This window comes from Castor canadensis, chromosome 9 (genome assembly GCF_047511655.1).
Source record: "Castor canadensis chromosome 9, mCasCan1.hap1v2, whole genome shotgun sequence".
In the NCBI taxonomy this organism is placed as follows: domain Eukaryota; kingdom Metazoa; phylum Chordata; class Mammalia; order Rodentia; family Castoridae; genus Castor; species Castor canadensis.
Genome location: NC_133394.1, coordinates 16,046,061 through 16,074,036, shown reverse-complemented (window position 1 = coordinate 16,074,036; position 27,976 = coordinate 16,046,061). Strand labels below are relative to the sequence as shown.

The 27,976-nt window shown below is 40.1% G+C and overlaps 1 protein-coding gene across 12 annotated transcripts in view; it reads right to left on the bottom strand.

Annotated features, from left to right (window-relative positions):
• Window positions 1–27,976, bottom strand: part of Arhgap10 (Rho GTPase activating protein 10) — a 285,111-nt gene that overhangs the window by 104,628 nt on the left and 152,507 nt on the right. For 6 of the 12 annotated variants that reach the window (XR_012435594.1, XM_074041257.1, XM_074041258.1 and 3 more), the window contains 2 exons: window positions 27,848–27,913; window positions 4,361–4,435 (listed from right to left, as the gene is read on the bottom strand). Coding sequence is in view for 9 of the 12 variants with exons in the window: in XM_074041257.1 (XP_073897358.1) it covers window positions 4,361–4,435; window positions 27,848–27,913 (141 nt within the window). In the remaining 3 variants the exon portion in view is untranslated. Of the gene's footprint in view, window positions 1–4,360; window positions 4,436–17,665; window positions 18,367–27,847; window positions 27,914–27,976 lie in introns of those variants that run through there. The other 6 variants (XR_012435593.1, XM_074041263.1, XR_012435595.1 and 3 more) reach the window with 4 other exon arrangements.

Below are 27,976 nucleotides of genomic sequence, written 5' to 3'. Positions count from 1 at the left end.
TAACCACTTCAACATTTCTTGATTATGGCAACTGACAGCCATAAACTACAATGGCAATTGACACTGATTACATTTTGATCAGTTCCTGCAATTCAGAACTCATTTGTTACTGAGCCTGTCAGACAAGCCACAGATACATTCAAGAAATCAAATTAAGCACCATGATTAAAGATGCAATCCTTTATAACTAGGACTAAATAATTCTGTTCTAACGGCTTTGCCAACCAATTACTTCTGTAACTGAATATTCTGTCTCTCATTAAATCAATTATTTAAATCTCATTTTAACATACAAGTCAGATAATATTTTCAATCAACTTGCTACTGGCAAATCACCATTTTAAAATCCAAGAACCCTACAAAGGAAATCTTTTATTTCCAATTTTCTTCAGAATTATCATTCTGTATTTTGAGCATTATATTCTTCCCATGGAAAAAGTAAGTTGCCCCTCTAAATTCATGGAATAAAAAGCAGCTGTCACCGCAGAAGCTAATGACTACATACGGTCTATGTTATTAATCTTCCACTAAATTTTCACTGTTTTCCAATAATTCAGTCATCTTTAGCCATCCATTACAATCAGTAGGTACACAAGGACTAGGTGGAATTTGTTAATAACTTTATTTAGGATTCAAGTTTTTAAGTACTTTTGGAGTATTCATTCAGAATGTATGTTTTACAATAAATAAGGGGGAAATTTTGCTTCCCTTCTAACCAAAGAACAACATATCTCATGATCAGTTCAAAATCTAAACTAACAAACATAGCTAGAGAGCTGATTTCTACTGGGTGACTGTCTCCTACTCATTATTTCTTTGGAACAGGAACTGTGTGGCCCAACCTAAATGCAATGTGTCCTTTGAGGCAGGAGCTGAGAGCACTCCACATGCGTTTGGGACCAACGTGAAAGCCCCTGAGATGCACAGTGACCAGGTGAATTTTGTAAATATGCTTTATAATCAAAAGTCAGAATCTTTTCAGCTACCTTACTTCAGTTTTTTCCCCAATCTATGCAACATAGTCATTCTACAATAGTATAAATAGTCATTTTTTTAAAACAAAACTCTTCTAAATTTAGACGTTGTTTTTTTGTGGTTGTGTGTCTAAAGCTAAATTAAATCATCCAGCTGATTTTTGCAAGTAAGATTTAGACATAACCACTGAATCCCCTAATCCACATTTACTACCACGTTTTCTTATAATTCCCCCTTCCTCTGCTCTGGGTTCTTTGAAAAACGGGGAAGACAATCCTAAGCCGTACCACGCTAACTTCCAACTAACAACTGTAATTCATCTTTTACATTCTCTATTTACTAAAAATGACTCACCTAAAGACACTACATCTGGTATTTCAACCTGCTCTCCTCAGTTGTTCCATGTTTCTATTATTTAAAAAAAACAAAGCAAACAAAATATCCTTCTGCCACACTGTATGTGCCCTGAAGTAGAGAGAGAAGGGGGAAGGAAAAGAAAATGTTCTCCACATGACAAGAAGGCAAGTGCCCAATTGTGCATTTTCCCTTGGAAACTTAAGGAACTTGGTCCAGGGTAAAGCTAAGAGGGGGCTCAAAATTCAACACAATGCTGCCTCCATTCCGTAGAGGAGGAAGGCAGCTGCTCTCTCCTTCACTTAGCCTGGAGGAGCATAAATGATTTCTCTACTTAAAGAACTTTCCATGATGAACTGTCATTGCTGCTTCAGTCTGGTCAGAGAGAAGAGATGAGGAGGGTGAGGAAAAGGGAGGAGAGGAGGAAGAAGGGGAGGGAAAGGAGGAGGGGGTAGAAGAGTAGGAAGGAAGAAGAAGAAGAAGAAGAAGAAGAGTAGGGGTGGGAGGAGGGGCACAAGGAAGAAGGAGGATAATGGAGAAGAACATTTCTGTATTTTAATCTTAACTGTGAAAGAGGAAATACACATAAAGCAATCAGGAGACCATGGAGGAGAATAAGCAAGAGGTGAAGAACCTATTCTTCTTTTAGAAAGCACCACCTCTACATGTAAGGATTTAAAGGAAGACTGAAAGTATTTTAAACACAAACTGCAAAACAGTTTATGTAAAAATGGCAATAATAAAAGAAAAACTCAAGTAAATAGCTCTCAAGAAGTAGAGTCAAGTAAATGCAGCTCTCCTTGAAAAACACAAAACGACTTGGCACTTTTCCTCAGACACTTAAAAATGTGCTTTGAAAAAATTCAAATCTGAAATAAATATATTACTTTCAAGAATAATAGAAGACACTGATTTGAAAAATCGAAGTTAAAAATTTGGCAGGCCCATCCAAATTTTTTTTTCACTTTAGGATATGTAATCTTAAAACAACAGAAATGGAAAGAGAAAGAGTAACTACAGGACTGTGCATGCATGACGTAAACTCTAAAATCCTTTTCTGAGAGATGTTTGAAATTATTTCAATTTGAGGACTCAATCAGAATGAAAAAAAGGAGTATCTTACATTGACTAGGAAATAGTGAACAAATGTACTTTGTCAAGACCTAAGGTTTGCATAAATGCTCATGCAAATCTGTTTTTGACTGATAATCTTAGATGACTTATAAATGAATAAAAGCAAATTTACATTGTGCAGCTTTAAGAGATGAATTACTTAATGAGGAAATAACAGGTCAGTATCTTCCTCTCAGGCCAAATCCCTAACTTCCTGTTTGCCAAATATTACTAAAAACCCAGCAGTCCCCGGGCTAACAGCGTGATTGAAGTTATGACACACTTATGTCCAGCCTTCTCTACTTTGACACTCATGGAAAGTAAAGACAGTTCTCTAGGTCATGAATGTTTGAGGGTTTAGATATTTAAAAACACCTTGTAAGTTAAGGGCCATCTTGGGACATTTGCTCTGAGTAGAGGAAACAACCATCGGAGTTCAGCTATGCAGGGCATGTAGGATTTCAGGGGATTAAAAACAAATTTTGAGAAAGCTTAACACTTTAGAGTGACCACAGAAACGCCCTGCACAAACTCTTTGAACATGATCAGGGATGTGACCAAATGATGCCAGGATCCTTTTGGCCACTTTATCACCAAGATTTGTGCCTTTCAGCTCAAATCTCCTATTCCGATTCCAACAGTCTTCCAGTTCTAATCATCGCTAACGCTGTGCTGGGAATAAAAAGTGTTTCTAATTTTAAAATTAAGTAAAAAGCAGATGCTGTCATCCCATTACATTCTTCCAGCTGCTACTGAGCAACTGGCGACCTAAGTCTATTTAACTTGGAGCCCAGAAACGGTGAAAAGGAAAATCTGTCTGCCAGAATTGCACACCCAAGTTAAACCAGGGAGGCAGAAAACGAAAACAGCTCATGAAAGTGAATGTATTCTAACAAGGCTATCCAACTCATGACAGGCAATTTTTCCTGTGGTTAATAGCTTTGAAAAAAACAAAAAAAGTTGTTGCTTATGAAATCCTTAATTCAAATACCAAATCATACTGCGAAACAAGCAATGCTACCCGTAAGATGTCAGTTGATTTTGTTCATCTTAGCCTACACTTCCTAAAAGCATTGCCACAATGCTTCATGATGCAGACAGGTTTAAACACATTCCCAGCATACCTGAGGGCACTGTTAATATTGATTAATTAAAGTGAGATATCAAATAAATTAATATGTAGCAAGGTCCAGGACGACAGATTGGTTTGATTTCCAGGCCCTCCGGGCTGATGAGTTATCATCACTCCTCACGAGGCAGCTACTTTGGGGTGAGGGAGAGGGGAGCGTCTTACAGGTGGCACTGAGCTGACAGCAGTGTGCAACGCAAAAGCGCTTTGTCATTCACATAATGTCTGGGGTAATGAAATGAATTCACTTTCTGGCTTCCTCTAGTCTGCGATGCCAAAGAACACTGTGTTATCAGCACAGATGGAGCGTGCATGGTTCTGGAGGAGAGCCTGGTGCGAACTACAAACAAGCTACTGTGAATACCAATGACGCCCTGAAAATCAGGCTCTTGCTGTCAAATGACAGTTTTGGAAGCTCCATAAAAATGAGTGAGTCCCAGTGGTCTTGTCCAACCAAATGTACCGTCAAGATTCTGGACAGGCAATTTGGAAGTTGTGCAGAGCCTGACTGCTACATTGCCGTGAGAAGCGAGCAGTGAAAGACATTTACCCATGAGCTCCATTTGTTTTTCCTTCCCTTCTTAATAATTAAGTCACGTAGATAACCTAAGATGATGCAAATAGTAATCTATTTCTGAGTCAACTGCCTCTGCTCAGGAGACAACTCATCTAAGCAGAACAAGAAAACAATGGATTCTCAAGTATGCTGTATGTTACTATGAAATAGTAAGTGGTGAAGTCAACAAACAAACAAATAATGAATGGAAAATGATTAGAAAAGAGGCATACCCATCAACACACTCAGAAGTCTCTGGACCTTTGAACTCACCCCCACAACTCTGTACAATCCTTGGTCATTTATACCTATTGGAAGAGACAATATGTTAGCAAAATATGAGGCCATCAGATTTTAAAGGCTGTTAAATAGTTACACTCAGAATCTTTGCTAACTCCCATTAGCAGCATTCCTGTTGACTATAAAAATAACATTTCACAAAAGTATTTGCTGACTTGTTTTACCAGCTTTGTATTCGTCAGCAGTGGTTGGAAAATAACCTCATAAAACAATGTTTCGTGTGAGCTAAAACATAACGAGTTGATGTTAAGAAAAAGTCAGACATCATGGAACAATAAAACATATCTCAATGCAATTTATAAAGACACTTTAAAACATTTATATTTACTGTGTTCACTTCAGTCTGGGAAAGATTTAGCCTTTTAAAAATAATACTATTAGTACATAGAAAGAATTTGTTTATTGTCACCACAAGCTACACAACAAAATTAATCAACTCAATGCAGTCTCTCTCTGTAGAGACCTAAGAAGCAGGTGTTCTTGAACGCAAGAGACAAAGACAAGAAAAGTGGTTGTCAGTCATCGCTTAGTGTGCTGAACCAATGTCCTCATATGAATTCTGATCTCAGCAACTGGAAAAGTCATTTTGGAAATAATTAGGGAGCTGGTACACATCAGGATTAGGTAAGAAAATGTCATTTTTTTTAAAGTTGGATACTCTAAGGGAGGGAAGTAAATTATGTCAGATTTGCTTTAAGAGGAAGAAAGGAATAAATAAAGCACCTATGGAACGGTCCACATAATTGTTGAATCTGGGTGACACAAATATGGGAGTTCACTGTATCAATCACTCTAATTCTATGCTTGGAACTTTTCATAATAAAATGACTTCCCGAAAATGTGGCCTTTTGTATTTACTTCCAAAAAGTTACAGTTTTCTGGCTGTTTATTTTCTACACTATGAAAGTTAAAGCTAACAACTGGTTGACAAGGAAATGGTGTCTCTAGTTCCCAGTGTTTCCAGAACAAAATAACCCACCAACAAAAAGGTCATGGACTTTGCTCAAAGTAGGGGCTTACTCTATTCATCTGCCTGTATGGACTGATGGGAAGAATAGTACAGAGTCTAAAGGATTGAATTCAGGTGCAGCTCAGACACTAATGCACGCCAGAAGACCTCTCTGGGGCTGGATGCACATCTAAGGACAAGGACTGCATCCTATGTCCTGGGTTATGCTGAGAGGGAAATGAGATGACGTAAACACATGTTCTGTAAATTACAACACACAGCACACACATGAACACTCATTATTCCTTGCAAAAATCAGAATTTTATTTTTCTCCTTTTGCCTTTCATTTAGTCCTCTTTACTCATTTTTTTATTGTTTTATTATTGATATGTGCATACAATGCTTGGGTCATTTCTCCCCCCTTCCCCCACTCCCTCCCTTACCACCCACCCCACCCCCTCCCTCTCCCCCCTACCCCCTCAATACCCAGCAGAAACTATTTTGCCCTTATCTCTAATTTTGTTGTAGAGAGAGTATAAGCAATAATAGGAAGGAACAAGGGTTTTTGCTGGTTGAGATAAGGATAGCTATACAGGGAGTTGACTCGCATTGATTTCCTGTGCGTGTGTGTTACCTTCTAGGTTAATTCTTCTTCATCTAACTTTTTCTCTAGTTCCTGGTCCCCTTTTCCTATTGGCCTCAGTTGCTTTTAAGGTATCTGCTTTAGTTTCTCTGTGTTGAGGGCAACAAATGCTAGCTAATTTTTTAGATGTCTTACCTATCCTCACCCTCCCTTGTGTGCTCTCGCTTTTATCATGTGCTCAAAGTCCAATCCCCTTGTTGTGTTTGCCCTTGATCTAATGTCCACATATGAGGGAGAACATACGATTTTTGGTCTTTTGGGCCAGGCTAACCTCACTCAGAATGATGTTCTCCAATTCCATCCATTTACCAGCGAATGATAACATTTCGTTCTTCTTCATGGCTGCATAAAATTCCATTGTGTATAGTCCTCCTTAAGCTTTTTAAATGTCCTAGTTTTCTTTGCTTTTGTGCCAAATTGTGACACTCTCCCCCCTCACAAAAAAAAAAAAAACCTTCCTATGTTGAAGTCCTAACTCCTAATATCTCAAAATCTGACATATCTGAAGATAAGGTTTTTTAAAGTGTCAATTTAAGATGAAGTCCTCACTGGGGTCATTCAAAGGAGAGGAGATTTGGACATAACAGACAAAGACCAGATAAAGACACAGGAAGAAGACGGCCACCTACAAGCAAGGAGAGTGGCATCAGAAGAAATCAGCCTGTCAATAGCTTTATATTGGCCTCCAGCTACCAGAAGTGTGATGTCATCTGGCCTGTGATGTTTTCAATGACTACAAGAGAGAAGAAAAGGGCAACACAGCCCTGCCAGGACTTGGAAAAATTAAAAGGAAACTGCCAAGCTAAAGCAAGAGGAGAAAAGACTGAGCCTCATTCCTTAGAGGACACGTCCAGATAGTTTAAAATACCAGAGGATGTTGTTCAATTCTACTCTATTTAAGAAACCTACAATACTTTGACCTCAGTGGCAGAAGTCAAAAGAGCAAGTCGAATTGTGCAGTCAGTCAAATAAATGTGTGCCTCTATGAAAAGTGCCTGAAATAAACGGTGAGATGAAATAAGAATGTTACTTCAGCACTAATGATCAGTCTGTGCTGGTAATTACTATCAGATAATTGATCAAGTTCAAATTCATCAACCTGGGAGAGGTACAGACTTAATTGCTAATGCGTAACGACAAGTGCAAGGGGGAATTAAAGCTACTCAACAGAGTTTTTCCTTTTATTAAATGAAATTTAAATTTCGTACAAAAGCAGTTTAGAAAAGGCATGTAAAACAATCAAGTCATGTAGGATTTTGTTTCTTGTTAAAGGCTCTGGACTAACAAGATGAGAATTAGAACATACCTTGTATCCAGGCACACATACGTGTTCACACAAAATTATCAATATGTTCAATTACTATGCAAATCATTTTAGTGGGTTAATCACATCTTTTCCAGCTTCTTTTCCAAAATTCCCTCTTTCAGCCAAAGGAATCACTATTCTAGTGGCAGAGTATTAGGATTTTGAAATTAGCTTTGACTTCCTGTCACTTCCCAAATTCAACAGGTCAACGTCCACTCTTTCTTCAAACTGCAGACTAACTGCCTCTTCATGAACTGTATGCACCCACATTTATTTTTATTTATTTATTTATTTATTATTTATTTATTGAGGAATCCCTGCAAAGAAACATAATCTATTCCCAACACCATCTTTTTTTCTTCCCCTATCTCTCTACTGTCCAAGGCATTTTTATTACCAAAGTTCCTCCCCAACTCCCCAGCCCCATTTTAAGAGTAAGCCCAGCTCAAGGATACCTGCCCCAGCCTTAACAGGTACCTAAGGCATAAACAAATCGGTATTCGGAACAGAGCTACCTCGCCTACCTAATAAATTGCAGAGAAGTCACCATAATCAGAGCACATGCACATATACCCACGTGCACACCACCCGTCCTGAGTATGGTCAGGCTGAAGGCTCTACCCCTCCCTCCACGAATTTACTCAGCTGCCATATATTTATTTGTCAAAAACGTGCCAGGTATGATTCTAGCTGCCCAAGACTCAACAATGACTAAAATAAGGTCCCATACAAATGTTAAAGACCAGGTAACCCTACCATTTCTGACACCAGCCCATAGCAATATTCCCTTTCTTTAAGTATAACTCATGATTAATACCATTTGATTCAACATTTGAGTACATTTCAAAACAAGCTCATAACCCCTAGTCACAATTCCAAAAATTAAAAGCCAGAAAGCTTGGCCTGACATTGGGTTCGGTCTTTATTTCCATCATGATATAAGTAATTTGCACAACAAACCTATCTCCACCTACAAATGAATATCCTATACCATATATGCCCCCAAATTACCTTTTATATTTAAGAAAATCTACATTCTAAAACACATGTAGTCTTGGAATTTTCAAATAAACTACTGTGGACCTGTATTCCACCTTTTCTGTCCCAATATATAGAGATTTTTTTAAGTGTACAGCAGGAGAGTTTATTGAGATAGAAAAGTGTAAAGTGGGAGAGTACAGTCCTCAGAGATTAGGGACAGGGTGCCAAGAGAGTTTGCCCAAGAAATAATGTGATCTGAGATTTTTAATCCTTTTTCTCCATGGCTTGCTTAATCTTTATGCTAATTAGGTGTGCAGAAAGCAGCATTTTGTTTGGCTGTGCCTACAGCATTCTGATTGGTCAGTCCTGAGTCCTGCCTTTGCTTCTTTTGACTGTTTAAGGTCACAGGAAGGTCATAATGGAGGTTTCCAGGGTCCCTTCCTTCTGTCTCATTCCCTCTGAAGGAATAACCCTAACTGCCTTTAGGGAAAAAGGGGCAACAACCACTCTTGGGCTACTTCAAGCTAGAAAAGGACACTGGTAGGGGACAACAGTCGGGTCCTTCTCGCAGAGACCCATCTAAGGGTCCCTGGTGGATGAAGGTCTTTATTTGAAGCTCCCATCTTTATCCCAAACCCAGGAGGTGACAAGGGAAATTTAGTGGCACGAAATTTAGTTGATGGGTTGCCAGGACCAGGACCAGGAGACACCCAGTTATTTTTTACTAAAAGAGGGATCAAACAGAAATTAGTGAAAACCATCCTTTAAAGTAAAAGATGTTTTCATATGTGAATAAAACCAATAGGATTTTTAAGAAGAATCATAAAAACATTAAGGACAATGTATAAAGTCTACTGAAAACACCTGTCATTTATAGAAACAGTATAGTAGATTGATAACTGCTAGTTTGTAATTCTTGCTTTGCTTTAGGCTTTAAAGGATATTGTCTCTAGTGAGGGAAAGCTGTGGGGACTTTAAGATGGATTTTAACAGGGGTGGCATCAATTGCTCTATTTTACCTGAGAGGCCCATACTTCTGGATCCACATCTGTCTCCAGTAAGGATAGACTTAATAATTGCCCCGGTGCCATGAGAATAGCAGTGTGCATACAGCCAAAATGTCTCTCCCCAATAGGGGGCTTGGGCTCTCTGGCATGATTAGGAAGGCATATGTGAAAAGGAAGCTATCCAATTTATAACTGAGAGGCTGAGAGAAGTATCTGGTTAGAGGCTTTTCTGATACACCCCAGTTAATACGTGGGCAGAGGAGCCCAGGTTCAAGAGGACTGAACAACTCCCTTAAGAAAGAGGAAATGTATGTACATTTCCTCCACATTTATGATATCTCAAAAAACACTTGATCAGCCTTGGTTTTTGTTTTAATGGTACCATGTATGGGCACAAAACAGGAAGGTCTATGTTAATTTGTCTTGAAGTTAATGTAGAACTACAGATACAGATTGGGCCGAAATGGACATCACAATTCTGAAGTGAAAAAGTTAAAATATTCAAATTATTGTAACCATTTTAGGATATAAAGGCTCATCAGTAAATATCACTAATACAATACTTCCATTTTTTGTTTGTTTTTTTTTTTAACAAAAATTTGTAATCTGGTCAAAGTGTTTGCAGACCCAAAGGTTTTTCTTTCTTTTAATAAATGAGAATGGGTCTGATGGATCGTGAAGGTAGGGTGCTGTCCAGTACAGTGAGGAGCAGCTGACAATAGTGGCCCCCAGGAAAAGTGGATAAAGTGAAATCAAATGTGTCTTACCATCAACCACCTGTCTCCTTCAATCTGCCACAATGCTGTCAGAGTGTGTGACCCACATCTTACATAAGGAGGATCAAAATGGAGAAGCAACCTCAAAAAACTAAAAACAGAACTGCCATATGATCAAGCAATGCCACTCCTAGGGATATATCCAAAGGAATATAACCAAGGTTACCATAAAGGCCACCTGCACACCCATGTTTATTACAGCACTATTCACAATAGCTAAGCTACGGAAACAGCCAAGATGCCCCACTACTGACGAACAGATCAAGAAAATGTGGTATTTGTATACAACGGAATTTTACTCAGCCACAAAGAAGAATGAAATTTTGTTATTTACGGGTAAATGGATAGAACTGAAGAACATCATCCTATGTGAAGTTAGCCAGGTTCAGAAGGCCAAAAGCCTCATGTTTTCTCTCCCACCAGAATATAGGCTCAATACAAATACAAGCAATGTTGTGAAAAACAGGTCACATTAAGGGGTGGTCACTAATAGGAGAGGGAGGGTAGAAGAAGGAAGTTAAGAAGGTGAATATGGTTGATGTACTCTCTATACAAGAATGAGCATGGTCCTCAGCACATGTTATTTATTTAACAACGGAATAAAATAATGAATGAACTAAACAATGGATTAACAAATTGATGATTAATTAGCAAAAATATGGAGAAAATAAAAGAAGCCAGTGTGGCAGTGAACACCTGTAATCCCAACTACTCAAGAGGCTGCAGCAGGAGGATTGAGAGTTCAAAGCCAGCCTGAGCTATATATTGAGACCTCATCTCAAAATCAAAAAAATGTAAACAAAAGGGCTGAACATGTGGCTCAAGGAATAGAGAGCTTGCCTAGGAAGCTCGAGGCCCTGTGTTCAATTCCTGACCCCGCCAAAAAAAAATTCATATGTATACACATAAAACAGATATAATTGGATGGAGAAGGGCTCAGAGAGGAACACAGACAATTTTGATGACAACAGGGACACTTATTTTAAAAGACTGTGCAGCTGCATGAAATGAATGATCAAATTTCACGGAGCCATAAACTAACATCTATTCTGCACTCACTGAGTCACCTGCAGAGTGCCTGGCATGGAACGAGGTATTTGATATTTGTGCAGTGACTGAATTCGTTATGTACATTGTGTGTTGACAATGGGGTAAAAGGTCACCACGCTCAAGCTCACAGTCATGGAATTTACATCAAAAGTCCCTAAATTTCATTTGTAATGAGGCACATATATGTACAGCCAAACACAAACACAGGTCTGAACATCCCGCTAGCACCATGAAGACAAACTCCCCAATGAGAATTGTATGCACACATAAATATATCTAAACATGTCCTAATTATAATTACATGTTTATGTCTTACATATAATTATGTTGGCTAATGTGGAAAGAGACTTGAAAATAAAGGAATGAAGCACTGCACGTGAAATGATTAGAGAACCTGTAAGGGAATTCCCTAGCAACATGGTTAAGAACACAGCTATTAAAGTGACTCAAAAAAACAGTGAGGAAGAAATCCATGAATATTATTTCAGGTCAAGGTGGATTACAAAAATGTGATGATGTAATCCCAGATACACAGGAGGTGGAGACTGGGAGGACTGCCATTCACAGCCAGCCCCAGCAAAAAGTCGGCGAGACTCCATCCCAATCAATAAGCCAAGCATGGTGGTACACACCCATAGGATGTACCACCAAGGTCCAGGCTGGCCCTGAGGAAAAACATAAGACCCTATTTAAAAAATAACCAAGAAGCAAAAATGGGTAGGAGGTACGACTCAAGTAGCAGAGCGTTTGCCAAGGAAGCACAGGGTCCTGAGTTCAAATCCTAGTACCAAAAACTGTGATGCGTTTCCTACATATATTTATAATCAATTCTCCATAAGCACAATGTTTAAATGTCTTGTACATATAGTAAACACTTTCCAGGCTCTCTGCTAAACTGGGCTCTGTAAAAGTAACTAGGTCCATACACAAAGATGCCTTTCACAGATATTCAGTAATTCCTAACATTAAAGGTTCTGTCAAAGATGTGTATTTACAGTGAGTTAATTTTAAATATAAGTGGACAGAGCCAAGAATGATTTGCAAGAGTCCATCAAAAGGACATATTCACCATCATAAATTTAAGATACTATATTTACTGAATTCTGAAACTTTGGAAGAAAAATGAATTATTATTTTTAACACTTGCAATGCATTAAACACTGCAACAAGCAGGGTAGGAGACAAGTCTTAAGCACTAAGACAGAAGATTAATGGTTGCCATAGAAAGAGAAGCTCAAATAGCACCCAGCGACCTTTAACCTTTCTACCTTTCTGGACTTGGTACCCTCCCCCCAAAACACACACACATATACACACACACACACATGTCCTGGAAACACAAAGTCATGAGGTTTTAAGCTATATTACAAGTTAAGATTACTGAAATCCTGGAAATTTCCAACTCTGTCCCCTCCCCACCAGCTGTGTGCCTGGCAAGTTACTCACTCTCTGCCTCAGTTTCTTCATCTGAAAGATGGGGTTAATGATGCAATAGGTTGCTGGAGAAATGAAAGGAGATACTACCTGGAAAGATGCACATGCACTTCCCATATAATTCATTTATGATGAGATCAGGCATTTGATAAAAGCTTCTGTGGCATAAAATTCAAACTTAATTTCAAAACAGCTAGGCACAATACATGTCAAAGTCCTCCTAACCAAGACATGCCCACTTTTATAAAATAAGCATACCTAGGAAGAGAGGCAACATTTATGTCCTAAGAACGGCTCATGGAAAATGTTAACATTCCTGCTCACTAATCACATTTGCAATGTCCTCCCTTAGGTGACAACCCTTTGAGCAACAGAAGGAAAAACATTACAGACGGCGGCCATCTACCATCAACTCACTCACTTTGTCCCTGCCAACAGAATCTGCTTTCGGTTTTCTGTTGGCCTTCGCAGGTTCTTCTCGTACAAACCCATCTGTGTGTTGAGGACAACCTCCTGGCCAGCAGGCTCTCTTAAGAAAGGTCTCATGATTTTCATTCATAGTTTTCTCTCACCCAAGCAAAACAGCCACTGAACACAGGAAAGGGACAGGTTGGCATGGGAGGGCAGCCATGCCTACTGAAGCTGGCTCTCATACCCACTCCTGCTTCCCACCCCAGCAGAAGCAAGAAGGATGGAAGGATTACAAGGCAAATATCCACTTCCAGGTCTAAGCCAATATTTTTGGAAGAAGTGGTAATTTCTGCACATAGGGTTAGTCAAGTCCATCCTATCAAAGCTAAGGCTGAAATCCAACAGGTGGTTGGTTTGTTAGCAGCTATCTTCACATTAGGGTCAAAATGAACTGCATACTACAGTTCACTTCCAGTGACTGGTTCACTTCCAGTTGGAAACCAACAAAGAGAAGCACTACGATTTCAGAGCAGACAGCACCTAGACTTGTTTTTGTGCCTTATACGACCATATAAGCTCCTAGGATAAGTGCCCAGATAAGGGGCTAGGGGCGAGCTGCAGAGCCACAGGTAGCAGCATTCTTGTTCATTAGGAACCCTTGGGGTCCAACCTCTCTCTGAGGTCTGATATCCACCTGCCCAGGATCTCAGAAGCACCAGCTATACTCACTCTATGTGCTGTTCAGTTTTTCCTCCTTGGTAAAAGGATCGTCTCCCAGAGAGTGTGAGGTACTTCAGCAGAGGTACCCATTTCCACCTCATCACCAACTCCTCCTCTACCCCAACTGCCACTGCCACAAGGCAACTCTGACTTGCAGTCAGGAGGCCAGTCCCCATCCCAGCTTTGCCACTTTCTAGCTGTACAACCTAAAGCAGCTTACTGTAACTTGTTCCAAGCCCCAGACACCACCTATGCCTCCAAGCCTAATAAATAATATACATTTGATTAACTGTCTATTGAGTTTTCTGGAGACTGGGAGAAAGGGTATGTGGAACTCTCTGAAAGTATAAAGTGTTATTAGGATTTTAAACAGTCAGATGTAGATTACACACTGACAGTTTATCTGGCACCAAAGGTGCTGCAGAGATGTTGGCCAAGGGGCAGATTCTTCCTTCACCCCCCACACCCTTTACACCCCTCCACTCCCCACCTCCACCCCCGCTGACGCCTCCTCAGAGTCCCTGAGGAAGTAGGTATGGACAGAAGCAGGTGTTACTCAGGCACTTAATCCAAATCTCGATGAACACATCCTGAAAGAAATACGTAAGTCTTTTTTCCTCACTAACCTATTGTCCATAGCTTCCAGCTTTCTTCATTGTTGAAAAACTGAAAGGAGCTTTCCTTCATCTCCAACCTCCTTGGCTCAGCCTAAGGACCTCTGTCTGCTCCTGGTCACCGTGGTTAAGAGCACAGCCTACACAACTCAGTCTTGGATTTGAGGTCTAATCGGCAGTTTTCTAGCTCAGAGACTTCTCCAAGTCTTCAGCTGCTCATGTCAGTGGGGACAATACCAGCTATCTCGCAGAGGTCTTAGGAGATGAGTACCCCCATAAAAACCACCAAGTACAGCCTAGCCATCATTGAGCTTTCTGATACCCTGACCACTTCTTTTTATTTATTTATTTTTCTTAGCAAGTAAAGCAGAATTAATTTATTGAGATAGAAAAGTCTAAAGTGGTCAATCTGTATGCTAATTAGGTGTGCAGAAAGCAGCATTTTGGTTGGTTGTGCCTGGAACATTCTGATTGGCTGGCCCTGATCCTCACACCCTTTGTCCTGCCTTTCCTTCTTTCCACACTTTAAGGTCATAGGGAGGTCATTATGGAGGTTTCCAGGAGCCCTTCCTTCTGTCTCATGCACCCCTCTGAAGAAGTAACCACAACTGTCATCAGGAAAAAGGGGCAATGACTGCTGCTCTTTGGCTACTTTGAGCTATAAAGGGGCACTGGAAGGGGGGACAGCAGTCAGGGCTTTCTCACAGATGCCCACCTACACATAACCACTTCTTGACTTCAGGGAGGAGTTGTTTCTTGGTCCTCCTTCTGCCTGAGCTTCCTAGAATATGGCACAGCTTACTTCTTCCTTGGAGGATCCTCTTCTGGCCTCCTTCACACAATGCTCTCTTGCTGTCCCCCTTCCCTTTTGACTATCATGTCTTCTTCATTGTTCTTTTCCTTCTCATTCCCTAAGGACAAGGACTCACAAAGATTCTGTCCTTTGCTTCCTTATCTTCTTGCCTTACCATCCTCCTGAATGATTTTCTAACACTTCAAAGTTTATCTCTGTAAAATAATGTCCAGCCTCTGTCCTCTTGCCTTCGGTTTATTCCTACAGATCTGTCACAGGTTCCTGGAATTCAGAAAACCTAAAACCAGCCTACACTCCTACCAAACATACTGCATTCTCTGTCTTGGGTAAAGGAGCCATCTACCTTGGCTGGGAAGCTGCGTCAATTTCTACTTTTCCCTTCCCTTATTTCCTGTATCCAACAGACCATCAGATTCTGTTTTTCTGCCAAGTTTTTCTCTTCCTATCCAGCCCTTCCTTCCACTGCCAATATTCTATTTTTTATTTAAATGTTTAACTGATACATACAAACATAAAAATTGTACAATATTTATAGCATACTTGTGATTTCCAATACACACACACAAACACACACAGGGTAATGTTCAAAACAGGCTAAAAATACCTATGTCCTCAAGCACTTATCACATCTTCATGGTGAAAACATTCAAAATCTTTCCTTCTAGCTTTGTGAAATGTACAGTTTATTATTGTTATCTACGCTCACCCTAAACAGCACTTCCTACTCGCACGTAAGTTAGGTCCAGTTACATCAACCACTCCCAGCCTCTAGGAACCACCATTCTCCTCTCAACTACCATAAGATCAACATTTTCAGATTCCACATATCAGTGAGATCGTGCAGGGCCTCTCTTTTGATGTCTGGCTTGTTTCTGTTAACCTAACAATCGCCAGTTCCATCCATGTCATTGCAAATGACAAGATTTTATTCTTTTTTATAGCTGAATAGTAAGTTTTCTCTGTGGATATATATACTACATTTTCTTTATCCCACCACCAGTTGGACACTTTGGTTGCCTCCATTTCTGTGAACAGTGCTGCAAGGAACACAGGAGTGCAGAGATCTATTCAACATGCTCACTTCATTACCTTTGGCTATACACACCAGAAGCACAACTGCTGGATCAAATGCCAGTTCAAGTTTTCATTGTTGAGGAACATGCATGCTGTCCATATTCTAGTTTAAATCTTCTTCATCTCTAAATTATTTCTAAACTCTAAGCAGTCATCCTGACTTCCGTCTTCCCCTCATTCCTTTCTCATTCTCATCAATTCCTCCTCAGTACACTATGTCCAAAACTGTCAATACCTCACCCCAGCCTTCAGAACCAAGACAAACGAGGCAGCACGGTACCTAGGATCTGCCATATTCTGGATTCAACTGCTCAGAGAGCATATTCTCATTCATGCCATCCAACAACACCCTCCTCCAGGTAACTTCTGTTCCAATATCTCACTATGGAGGAAAGTATAGGTTGTTTATGGCCTTGTAAATAGAGATCGTCTCTCCCTCTAGAGAGAGACAGGAAAGGAATTACTTGCTTGCAATTATAAAAGGTTTGCATTTCCTAAGTTTATGGTAACACAAGCCACTGTATAGCCAGCTCTTTGTAGGGCACTTGAGAATTGAGAGTTAGGGAGCCAGCACAAAATGCAATAATCTAACTTCTGAGAGTAACACACTGTTCACTGTCTCTGATCCAGGAATTGTATGTCTTCCATCGTCTCCATGAAACTCTGTGAGGTCGCCTGTCAACATGGAAATAGCACAAAATTTCAGCACCTTCACGACCCTAAAATTCAACTGATGCTGATTGTCAAGGATAGGAGCCATGCCTCCTTTCCTCTATCATCTTTCCTGTAAGAACTATCCAAGAAGTATCGACTATGGTCCATCAAACACGCCTGTGGTCAGGATCAAGTTAGCATTCAAGTAAGCTAGAATGGACAAGGCAGCCAAATTAAAGTTAATTTATGTTCAAACTCATCACTGATCCAGTTCCAGATTAAGGCAAGCTTCCAATAGTAGAAATTAGAGAAGCGCTTCTGATTCAAGGCAAAAGTTGGCTTGTTTTTCAAGACTCCTTTTCATTCCTTCACTACAGTGATGAGACATTAGAACAAGGCTAGAGAGATGACCACTGCTGCCACCTGCCCCTCTGCTTAGTGCCACAGCAGTGTCAGATACCAATCGATCACACTCAACTGGGAAGAGTCTCACCCTTCCCCTCATTTCCCTTCCCCTCCCTTCCATTCTTTTCAAATCCCTTCCTTCTCTTTCCTGTCCATTACTCTTCCATTCTCCCTCCTTCTCTTCCCTCCCTTTCTGTTTCCCTTCCCTTTGTTTCATTTCCCTTCACTCCCCTCCCTTCCCTTTAGTTTGCCTCCCCTTCTGTTTCCCTGCCCTTCCCTTCCTTTTTGCTTCCCTCCCCTCCCCTTCCATTTCTCTTCCATTTGTTTCCCTTCCCTTCTGTTTCCTTTCCCTTCCCTCCTCCTTCATTTCCCTTCCATTCCCTTCATTTCCCTTATCCTTCATTTTCCTTTCTTTCCCTTCTGTTTCTCTTCCCTCCCTTTCCTGTCCATTTCCTTTCCTTTCCCTCCTTCTCTCTTGGATTCCACACAAGAGCTTGAATCAACACGAAAGCCATAGTGTTCTGAACCTCTTCTCTTTCTTTGCACTCTGACTATTCAAGCTGTCCTACTGCTCACATGACCCTAACACACTGAGGAATAAGAGGCTGAAAGCCAAACCCGAGCCATATGAAAGGAGAGCAGTGGAGGGGGTGAATTCGAGTATGATATATTTGATACATTGTAAATGTCACAAAGCACCCCCACCCAGCACAATAAAAAATAATAAAAGGCCAGATGAAATCCCTAGGTCCATTAAACTTGGGTGATTTATTTCCCCTGCTATTAGGGCAAAAATAAAACCTTCAAGTCCCTCAGTCATACTGGAGCCTTGAGTCAATAATGGAACTTCTATGTTATGAGTGGCCTTAATTTGGGGGTTTACCTCCAAATAAGCACCTCACACTTACTGTGACCTCATGTGCCAAATCCAAGCAATCTCTTTTCAGTCCCACCACAACCCTATGCAGGTGACACTACCGTCACTGTTTCACAGTTGATAAAATGAAAACCCAGAGAGCTGGCTTAACTAACTTGCTGTGTAGTACCTGCTAAGACTGAGGTCCGATCAAGACTGACTTCTGAGTTCATGCTCCTCCATTCTAAGAGCATAAAGAACATTCGTTATCACCATAGGCCCCATTAAATGTGATGCAAATACACAAAACCCAGCCTACTACTCTGTAGCAAGGCAGCTTTTTCCATCTAAAACACCTTCTACACTACTTGAAAGTAAGCCATTGTTGTTATCTTCCCCCTCACCCAACTTCTAACCCCAAATGTACCCAGAAGCAAGATGATCTATGTAATGACTACACAAAATCCTATGAATTTTCTTCACTTCTATTCCACGGATGTGTTAAAGAGGAGAAAAATGTTACCGCAGGTAAAAAGGAGAAGTTTGGAGAATTCATAGGCTGAAAAGGAAAGATCACTGGACAGAAGCAGTGTAACAGTATAAATCAAACCCTAAGCCACCTGAATGTGGGATAAGCATGGACTTGGAGCATGCCATCTAATAGAAGTGTGTGCCCCTATCAACTTAACTCCACCATTCATTTGGAAGCTAACAGCTCTCCAGAGTTTTCTTAAGATGACTAAGAAAAGGAATATGCCATCTTGACTTCCTCGGTCTTGGTATTTCAAGTCTGCATTTGAATTTCTGAAGATACCCCAAGAATTTTCAGTTCCCTCCCATGTAAGGCTGTCCGCTGTGTCCACCCACACTCACCTCACACCCATTCTGATTAAAAAAGAGCCCAGAGAGAAACTTCAGTTAACTTGCTGTAAAGTTTCTGATACAGCTGTTCTTTATTTTCTCCATTTTGCACAAAATTTGCCTGTGGCCATTTGAGATTAATGTGCAATCGTGGCTAACTTTGAAGATCTTCCCACCACACCCCATGAAGATTAATACTGAAATTACACGATTGTCTTCTGCCAGAGGCCACCCTGAGACCACACTCCATCCAAAGTGCTCTGGAAGGTGAACAGTATTCAAGCCAACACCAGTAAGGTTCTCCAAAAAGCTGAAACTTTCTTTTCAAAGAAAGAGAAATTACTTTTACATGCAACAAATCAAGGTCTGTCACATCTTATATGTGGCTCCCTGCTTCTATCCCATGAGTTCACAGCTTGTTACAATGCTGAATCTGATAACTGACAGCTTGCCTAGACCGACATTTTAATACCATCCTCTAGAAAAGTAAAGCGAATATTCAAATTCTGCACATATGGAAGATTTTTAAGAGAGACTTCATAAACAAAAGTGGCATACAAATTTAGTTTTAAATCAAAATGACTATTTTAAAAATAGCAACTGAAAGATGTTTTTAAACGAAAGAATCTTACTGGTTTTGCTTATTTTTGAGTACACATACCTGAAAATTAGGTGTCACGCAGGGTTGGGAAAAGACAACAAATGTACCAGGCATGGTGCCTTTTCAGAAAAGGGAGTTATTTACTTGAGAAAATTATATAATTACCTTGCAAATTCTGAAACCATAAGTTTCCTCCATATGTAATATGATGTATTATTTCTATGTCTAATATGGTAGCCATAATTCAGAAAGCAGACAAACTTACAAATTGGATTGAAAACAAATCCTACAGTTGTTATGTGAAAGTTCAATTCCAATCACATACAGAAGAATTAAATTATTCCAATCATCTTACAAATGGTAAATTGGTCAAACTGCCAATATGACAGTTTAGTCAAATCTTTGAGTGCCCAAGCAAAAAAAAATTGCTTATAGAGTGCTTACTAAGCGTGCAAGGCACTGACTGTATTTAAAGAGGAAAAGAAGCTGAGAAAGAATAAATAACACATTTCAATTCCAAGTAAAGAGAAAAATCCCAGAAACAAAATTAATATAGGAAATATGGCTAACAAGGCCAGGCTATATAGCCACCTGGCACCTGAGTACTTCAGGGTAATAAATCCAGGGGAAGGATGGGTGGAAGGAGGAAACGAAGACAAGAACATACACTATATACAAAACTAGCTTCTAACATTCACGAACCTGGGTGGGAGGTAGATAGTGCAAAGGGAGGAAGGGTCTGGGAAGGAAGGAAGGGTCTGAGAAACTAAGAATCCTTCCAAGTGTATCTTATTGCACCTCTTTGGAGCTTATGACTGACAACAACTTCTTGTCACTTAAAGGCAACAAAAACTCTCCAGGTGAGTAATCTAAGTGCCTCCCTTCCCCACTTCTACCTCTCTCCTGCCTTTCTTCCTGTCCCACCTGATACTCTTAGATCACAAAAGCATCCCATCCTTGCAAACATCTATACCTTCACTCCCACTGTTCCCTTTGCCAAAATTCCTTCCTTCCAACAGCCCACACATATGCACCTGGACAATTCCTCTTGCCCTATAGAATTCAATTCTAGATCTGAGTTCTCTTGATTGCTTCTTGGCCATGGGGAGCTCACAGCTAACAGTTTTCCCTTGAGTCTTGGAGAACACAACTTTCAACTCAAAATTCTGAGCAACGCTGCAACAGCTAAGACTTTGGGACCCTTGGGATTGACTGAACAAATTTTGCATTGACAGCTGATAGTCAATCTTGGGAGGCCACAGGTGGATTGCTATAGTATGACTTCCAAAAGCCCATGTGTTAAAGGCTTGGATCCCAGAAAAGTGAGCCTGATAAGAGAACCTTGTATTATTGGAGGTGTGCTCTTCGAGCAGATTGTGGTACTCCAGCCCCCTCCAGCAGGGGCTTAATAAACCACACTCACAGGAAATCTCTCATGGCTTCTCCTATCCCTGAAAGCAGAAAATTAGCAAGCCTGTTCCCCACTTGACTTTGCTAGTCACCTTGGGTCTCTCCTTGTCTAAAAAAAGACCCAATCATCAACAATTCTCATTCAACAGATCTAGATAGAGGGTAGGAATACACAATTTCCAAAAGCATGGTGGTGATCCTGGAATATGCCACTCAGTCTACAATGGACCCCTGAGTTTCCCAAACAAAAGCTTGAAGACGAAATTCCTTGCAGAATCCTCCACGTGCAACCAAGTGCCAAAAGTGACCAGCAGGACTCCAGTCAAGTCACTTGGAACTATGTGTACTCTGCACCACTGCCAGAGCTCCTGTTCAGCCTCAGTGCCTGAATTATAGAGTACTTCACCCTCAGCATGATTCTGTACAGCCCACACATAGCTACCAGGACTAGTCACCATAGTGACCTCTGTGAGCTGGCAACTTGACTCTTCTCTGCCCTGAACCCATCACCCTCACAAGAAGGCGTGAATGCTGGAACACAGACATGTACTGTCTGTGCTCTCCCTTCAAATCAAATTTGGCTTGTTGTATTGCCTCCACACCTTTGCTGACATTTTTCTCAATGCCAAGATATCTGTTCCCAGTCTCTAAATCTACAGGAGCCTAGTCCTAAAACATTGCTCTCAGTTAGCCTCAAGTCTTTTCCAATCCGTCATCGTGCACTCAGATTCTCTTAATCCATGCAAACTTGTAACATTTATATTTTATCATCTAATATAATTCAATTGTTAACAAATCTCTTTGTTCTGACTACTATTACTGGATCAAGGATTATACAGACCAACCTTTACTATGTATCCCAAAGACCTAGAGCAAGGCCACGTACACCCTGTGATTGCTCAATAAATACTGGTTAACCGACCGTCTTCCAACTACAAACAAAACCTTGATATTTCAGGGAAAGAAAAGAACATTGTGCTATTTTCTACAGAAGTTTTATATTTCGTTTGCTTGGATTGAGGTTGGGTTATTTTTAAAAAGAAGTAAAGGGAAAAAAATCCCCTTGTAATAGGATACTATCAACAATGAAGATAAAATTGTTCATCCTATTTTCCAATACACAAGCAATACTTCCATTAGGACACTGATTCCCCAACTTTGCTAGCTGATGTTAGAATCATGTAGGGAAGCTGGGCATGGTGGTGCATGCCTGTAATCTTAGGTACTCATGAGGTGGAGACAGGAGGATATCAAGTTTGAGGTCAGTTCTGGGCAAAGGTAGCATTGAAACCCCTTCTCAAAACAAAGAGTTAAAAAGGTGGCTGGAGATACAGTTCAAGAGGTACAGTGTTTGTCTAGCATGGTTGAGGCCATGGGTTCAAGCCCTAGTACTGCCTCCCCCAAGAATGAATGAATGAATGAATGAATGAATAACATGGGGAACTTTTTAAAACTCCCCTTCCGGCAGTTGCTGTAATAGAGAACAACAAGGTAGGAAAAATATTGGTTGAAAACATGTTGCTAGAAACTTCACCTCTTTCTGTCAAGACAGGCTTGGTCAGGAAAACCCTCTCTGAGAACTTACTTAGCAATTAAGTCAAAATGAAGGAGGAGCAAAATCAGTCATATGAATAGTAGAGATTCAAGCTTTTTCGGAGAAAACAGTGCATAAGTGGAGAGCTTAATGAATATTTTAAAAACTGTTGCTTCAGAGGAAATGAAGGAAAAGTAGTAGCAACTTCAGTAGAAATGAGGTCAGAAGATCATCCAAATATCATGTAGAGCTTTGAAGGTCACTGCAAGAGGTTTGGATGGTTATCTAAATGCAATGGGAAACCATTAATAACAACAAAAAACTCCCACTTCCCAGTTCACCCATTAGCAATTAAGTCAAACTGGGCCCAGCACAGGTATTTTTAAAGGTCCCAGGTGGTTTATACGCAGCAACAGTTGAAGAAATCCTTCAACTTGGCATACACTCACGTTTTTACAGTTACTCGCTCATGAAGTTACAGAGTGTGTTCTGATACTGACATGGTAGCAAAATGGGATTTGTTCTCATCTCAAAATTAGAATAACTGACAAAGGTGAGCATGTTAGGACAAATGAAAATGTTACCTTTTCTGAGGGTACTGAGGAGTATAGTAAACTTCATACATTTGAAGCTTTTCAACTATTTTGGTAATATCACAAATAAGTTTGATAACAAAAATGCCAAATGTCCTTTTTTTAAAAAAGCATCTGAGATAAAGGCAACAAAAGGATAATTTCTTCAACCAAACCATATGAAATGGTAGTTTTCAAACAACAACAATCATATTTAAAATACTAAAGACAGTGTTTTAAATTCAGTACTGCTGCAGGTGGAGCAAGATGGTGGCTAAGATCCTCCAGTGGTCTTCTCCCCACAGGCACCAAACTTCCTTCACAAGTGCTAAGGAAATCCAATGAGATGATTAAGTGTTGCTGGCCAATAGGCATGAAGACTAAGAAAAGCACAGCAGTTATCAATCTGTAAGTCACCCATTCTTTCAAGCTCTGAACCTGTATTTTCCAGATCACAGGAGGGTTATGCTTCCTTGACCCTTTGTGTCTACTAATGGCCCCCGTAGTTGTGTGCAGAATTCTTCCAAACTGGAGAATGGATTTGCTAGTGCAAAGCCTTCCAGAGCAATCTCCCTCTGGCAAGGCAACCAGGAAACCTTGAACTTGGTTGGCTACTCCAAAGACCCAGGTATCTGACTGATGAGCAAAGCCTTCAAAAAAACTTGATGAATGAAAAGGAGGTCTTGTGTGTTAAGCCGTGGAGATGTGGGGATTTCTTATTATAGCAACACAAGCTAACTGTATCCTGGTAGAAAAAAGGGAGAAAGCACCACCCATAACATAAAAAAGATAAACAGCTAAGAGGGCTAACTGCAAAACAGTGAAGAACTTCCAAATTTTGGATAAAAATCTCAGAGACTCTACAGTGCTCTCTATCATTTTTGATAACATGATCTGTTGACATTTTCAAACTATTTTTAGTCTATTATTCCACTGAAAGCAAAAGGTTTCAGTAATGGAAGACCTTTGGGAGCAAAAGATTTGAAAAAAGAAACATGCTTTTTGGTTCTATTTTTAAATGGCAAAATCTAATGTAAAAAATATGGAGCCGTTCTTCTCTTAAAACGAACTAGCAACTTATATACTTCCAATAACATATATGCAGATTTCAATATATTTATGCTATTCAGTGTACATAACACTCCTCAAAGCTGCACATCCCAGTAAGAAAACCATCTAGATAGATCCTTATTTGTTCAGGCAGAAGCATGTATAAAACACACGCTTTGGGGAAAGAATTTAATTTATCAACATTAATAAGCATGCAAATGATATGATTAAGGTTCTAACTTAAGGACCTCAGGGATAAAGAAACATGAGTGTTGAATGAGAAATATTATAATTATAGCAATTTCTGAAGCACAAGGAAAATGAACAAATTTGTTAGCTCAACTTCAGCACAGTATGAAATGATGGAAAGCCTGACCATCAATCTGAATTGCCACTGTAAGAGAGTGGGTGAGAAGGCTTTCTGGGGCTTGAGTTGTTACTGATAGGCAAACCCGCATGTCATAAGACAGCTCGTATTCATCCATTACCCAGCAAGCCAATCTCACAAGTGCCAGTCTGGCTTTATAACAAAGGTCCTGTCTGAACCAAAAATGCGGATGCAAGTACTTCAAATCATCAAGTCATCCAAAACGGGACTGGAGCATACAATAAATAAGAATGAATTAAGGGCTGGCGGAGTGACTCAAGTGGTAGAACATCTGCCTAGTAAGTGTGAGGCCCCGTGTTTGAACCCCAGTACTGCCAAAAAAAAAAAAGAGTGAATTAAATATTCAACTTATTCATTTTTTTTTCATTTTTCTTTTATTATTCATATGTGCATACAAGGCTTGGTTCATTTCTCCCCCCTGCCCCCACCCCCTCCCTTACCACCCACTCCACCCCCTCCCTCTCCCCGCCCCCTCAATACCCAGCAAAAACTATTTTGCCCTTATTTCTAATTTTGTTGTAGAGAGAGTATAAGCAATAATAGGAAGGAACAAGGGTTTTTGCTGGTTGAGATAAGGATAGCTATACAGGGCATTGACTCACATTGATTTCCTGTGCGTGGGTGTTACCTTCTAGGTTAATTCTTTTTGATCTAACCTTTTCTCTAGTACCTGTTCCCCTTTTCCTATTGGCCTCAGTTGCTTTAAGGTATCTGCTTTAGTTTCTCTGCGTTAAGGGCAACAAATGCTAGCTAGTTTTTTAGGTGTCTTACCTATCCTCACCCCTCCCTTGTGTGCTCTCGCTTTTATCATGTGATCAAAGTCCAATCCCCTTGTTGTGTTTGCCCTTGATCTAATGTCCACATATGAGGGAGAACATACGATTTTTGGTTTTTTGAGTCAGGCTAACCTCACGCAGAATGATGTTCTCCAATTCCATCCATTTACCAGCGAATGATAACATTTCGTTCTTCTTCATGGCTGCATAAAATTCCATTGTGTATAGATACCACATTTTCTTAATCCATTCGTCAGTGCTGGGGCATCTTGGCTGTTTCCATAACTTGGCTATTGTGAATAGTGCCGCAATAAACATGGGTGTGCAGGTGCCTCTGGAGTAACAGTCTTTTGGGTATATCCCCAAGAGTGGTATTGCTGGATCAAATGGTAGATCGATGTCCAGCTTTTTAAGTAGCCTCCAAATTTTTTTCCAGAGTGGTTGTACTAGTCTACATTCCCACTAACAGTATAAGAGGGTTCCTTTTTCCCCGCATCCTCGCCAACACCTGGTGGTGGTGGTGTTGCTGATGATGGCTATTCTAACAGGGGTGAGGTGGAATCTTAGCGTGGTTTTAATTTGCATTTCCTTTATTGCTATAGCCATTTGAATTTCTTCTTTTGAGAAAGTTCTGTTTAGTTCACATGCCCATTTCTTTATTGGTTCATTAGTTTTGGGAGAATTTAGTTTTTTAAGTTCCCTGTATATTCTGCTTATCAGTCCTTTGTCTGATGTATAGTTGGCAAATATTTTCTCCCACTCTATGGGTGTTCTCTTCAGTTTAGAGACCATTTCTTTTGATGAACAGAAGCTTTTTAGTTTTATGAGGTCCCATTTATCTATGCTATCTCTTAGTTGCTGTGCTGCTGGGTTTTCATTGAGAAAGTTCTTACCTATACCTACGAACTCCAGAGCAGTTCCTACTCTCTCCTGTATCAACTTAAGAGTTTGTGGTCTGATATTAAGATCCTTGATCCATTTTGAGTTAATCTTGGTATAGGGTGATATACATGGATCTAGTTTCAGTTTTTTGCAGACTGCTAACCAGTTTTCCCAGCATCAACTTATTCATATTTCACTGGGTCTTCAAACATAGAGAACTACAACATCCGGCTTCTCCAAAGTTTATGGAATGTCTACAAAGTACAACAGCCCTGTGTTTTCTTTGGGACTATAAAATAAAGTTCTTTGGGTTTTGGTTGGTGGAGGCTAATTTAGCTTTCCATAAATTTTAAATGGAAACACACCAAATATTTATTAACAGGTGAGTAGATAAACAAACTGTGGTATATCCACAAAATGGAACATCACCCAGCAATGAAAAAGAAGTGAACATGAGGATACGCTCAGTAATAGAAATCCTCAAAGCACCATGTTCAATAAAGTCAGAGTCAAAAGACTATAAACTAAATGATTCCACTGTACAAAATGTTTTGAAATATTTTACTTTCTTTCAAGACAGACCTAGAATGATAAAAAGCAACTCAGTGAATGCAGAGACCAAGATGGGAATTGCACAGGGGTACAGTGCTGATAACTGCAAAGGGGCAGAAGGAATTTGGGGAAATCAGATATGGTTACAGTAGCAGCAGTTACTTAACTGTTTCCATTTTTTGAAACTTACCATTTTGTATAGCTTATCTTAATTTTACCTCAGGAAGATGATTTTTCTTTTTTATATGTTGCTGGAGATCAAACCAAAGCCTTGCATATGCTGGGTGGGGACCCAAAAGATAAAACAGAACAAAGAACTTCAAAGTCCTTGAACAAAATGTGACAGATTGTCTGTTGAAGGGTTGAGGGCACGGCTCAAGTGATAGGTAGAGCTCTTACCTCCCAAGAGCAAGGCCCTGAGTCCAAACCCCACTAGCACCAAAACAAACAAAAAAAATTGCTTGTCCCACACTGCTAGCCCGTCCAAAGATTTTATCAGCTGAGCTGTGTTCCCCTAATCCCCAGTACCTCAGAATGTGACAGGTTTGGGAGATGGGGAATTTAAAGAAGTGATGAGGTTAAAATGAAGACATTAGAGCAGGGCCCTGATCCAGTATGACTTGAACCCTTATACAAGGGGGAAATGTGCAAATACAAAAGAGACACCACCAAGTAAATGTGCAGGCAGACACAGTGCAAAGGAGTCATCAGCAAGCCAGTCACAGACCTCAGAAGAAGCTGCCTGCCAACACCTTGATCTTGGCCTTCCAGTCTCCAAAACTATGAGAAAATACATTTCTGTTGTTTAAGCCATCTAGTCTGTGGCATTTCGTTATGGCAGACCTAGCAAACAAATCCAATTCTCATTTCAACCTCATGTTTTAGGACAAAGGAGAACCAAGGTTCTCCCGTTTCCATGAAAAAGGAAAATCCCACACTGTCCCAGTAAATAAGGAACTGACTCAGATACCTAAAATGAGCGTTTTGTTAATGTATTTTACGTGACAACCTTTAATCATGAGATGAGTATTTTAAATGACTTTCAGATTTACATACCTAAAGCCTTTCATGAATAAAATGATTGAAACGATCACATTACCTCGTGTTTCCACTGCACTGATACATTTTCTGAGAATTGTGAATCCTGTCTGATCCAGCTGTGCACCTAAAACATAAAATAAAACAAATTAAAATGAAATATTAAGGGTACATGTGCTTATCATATTTA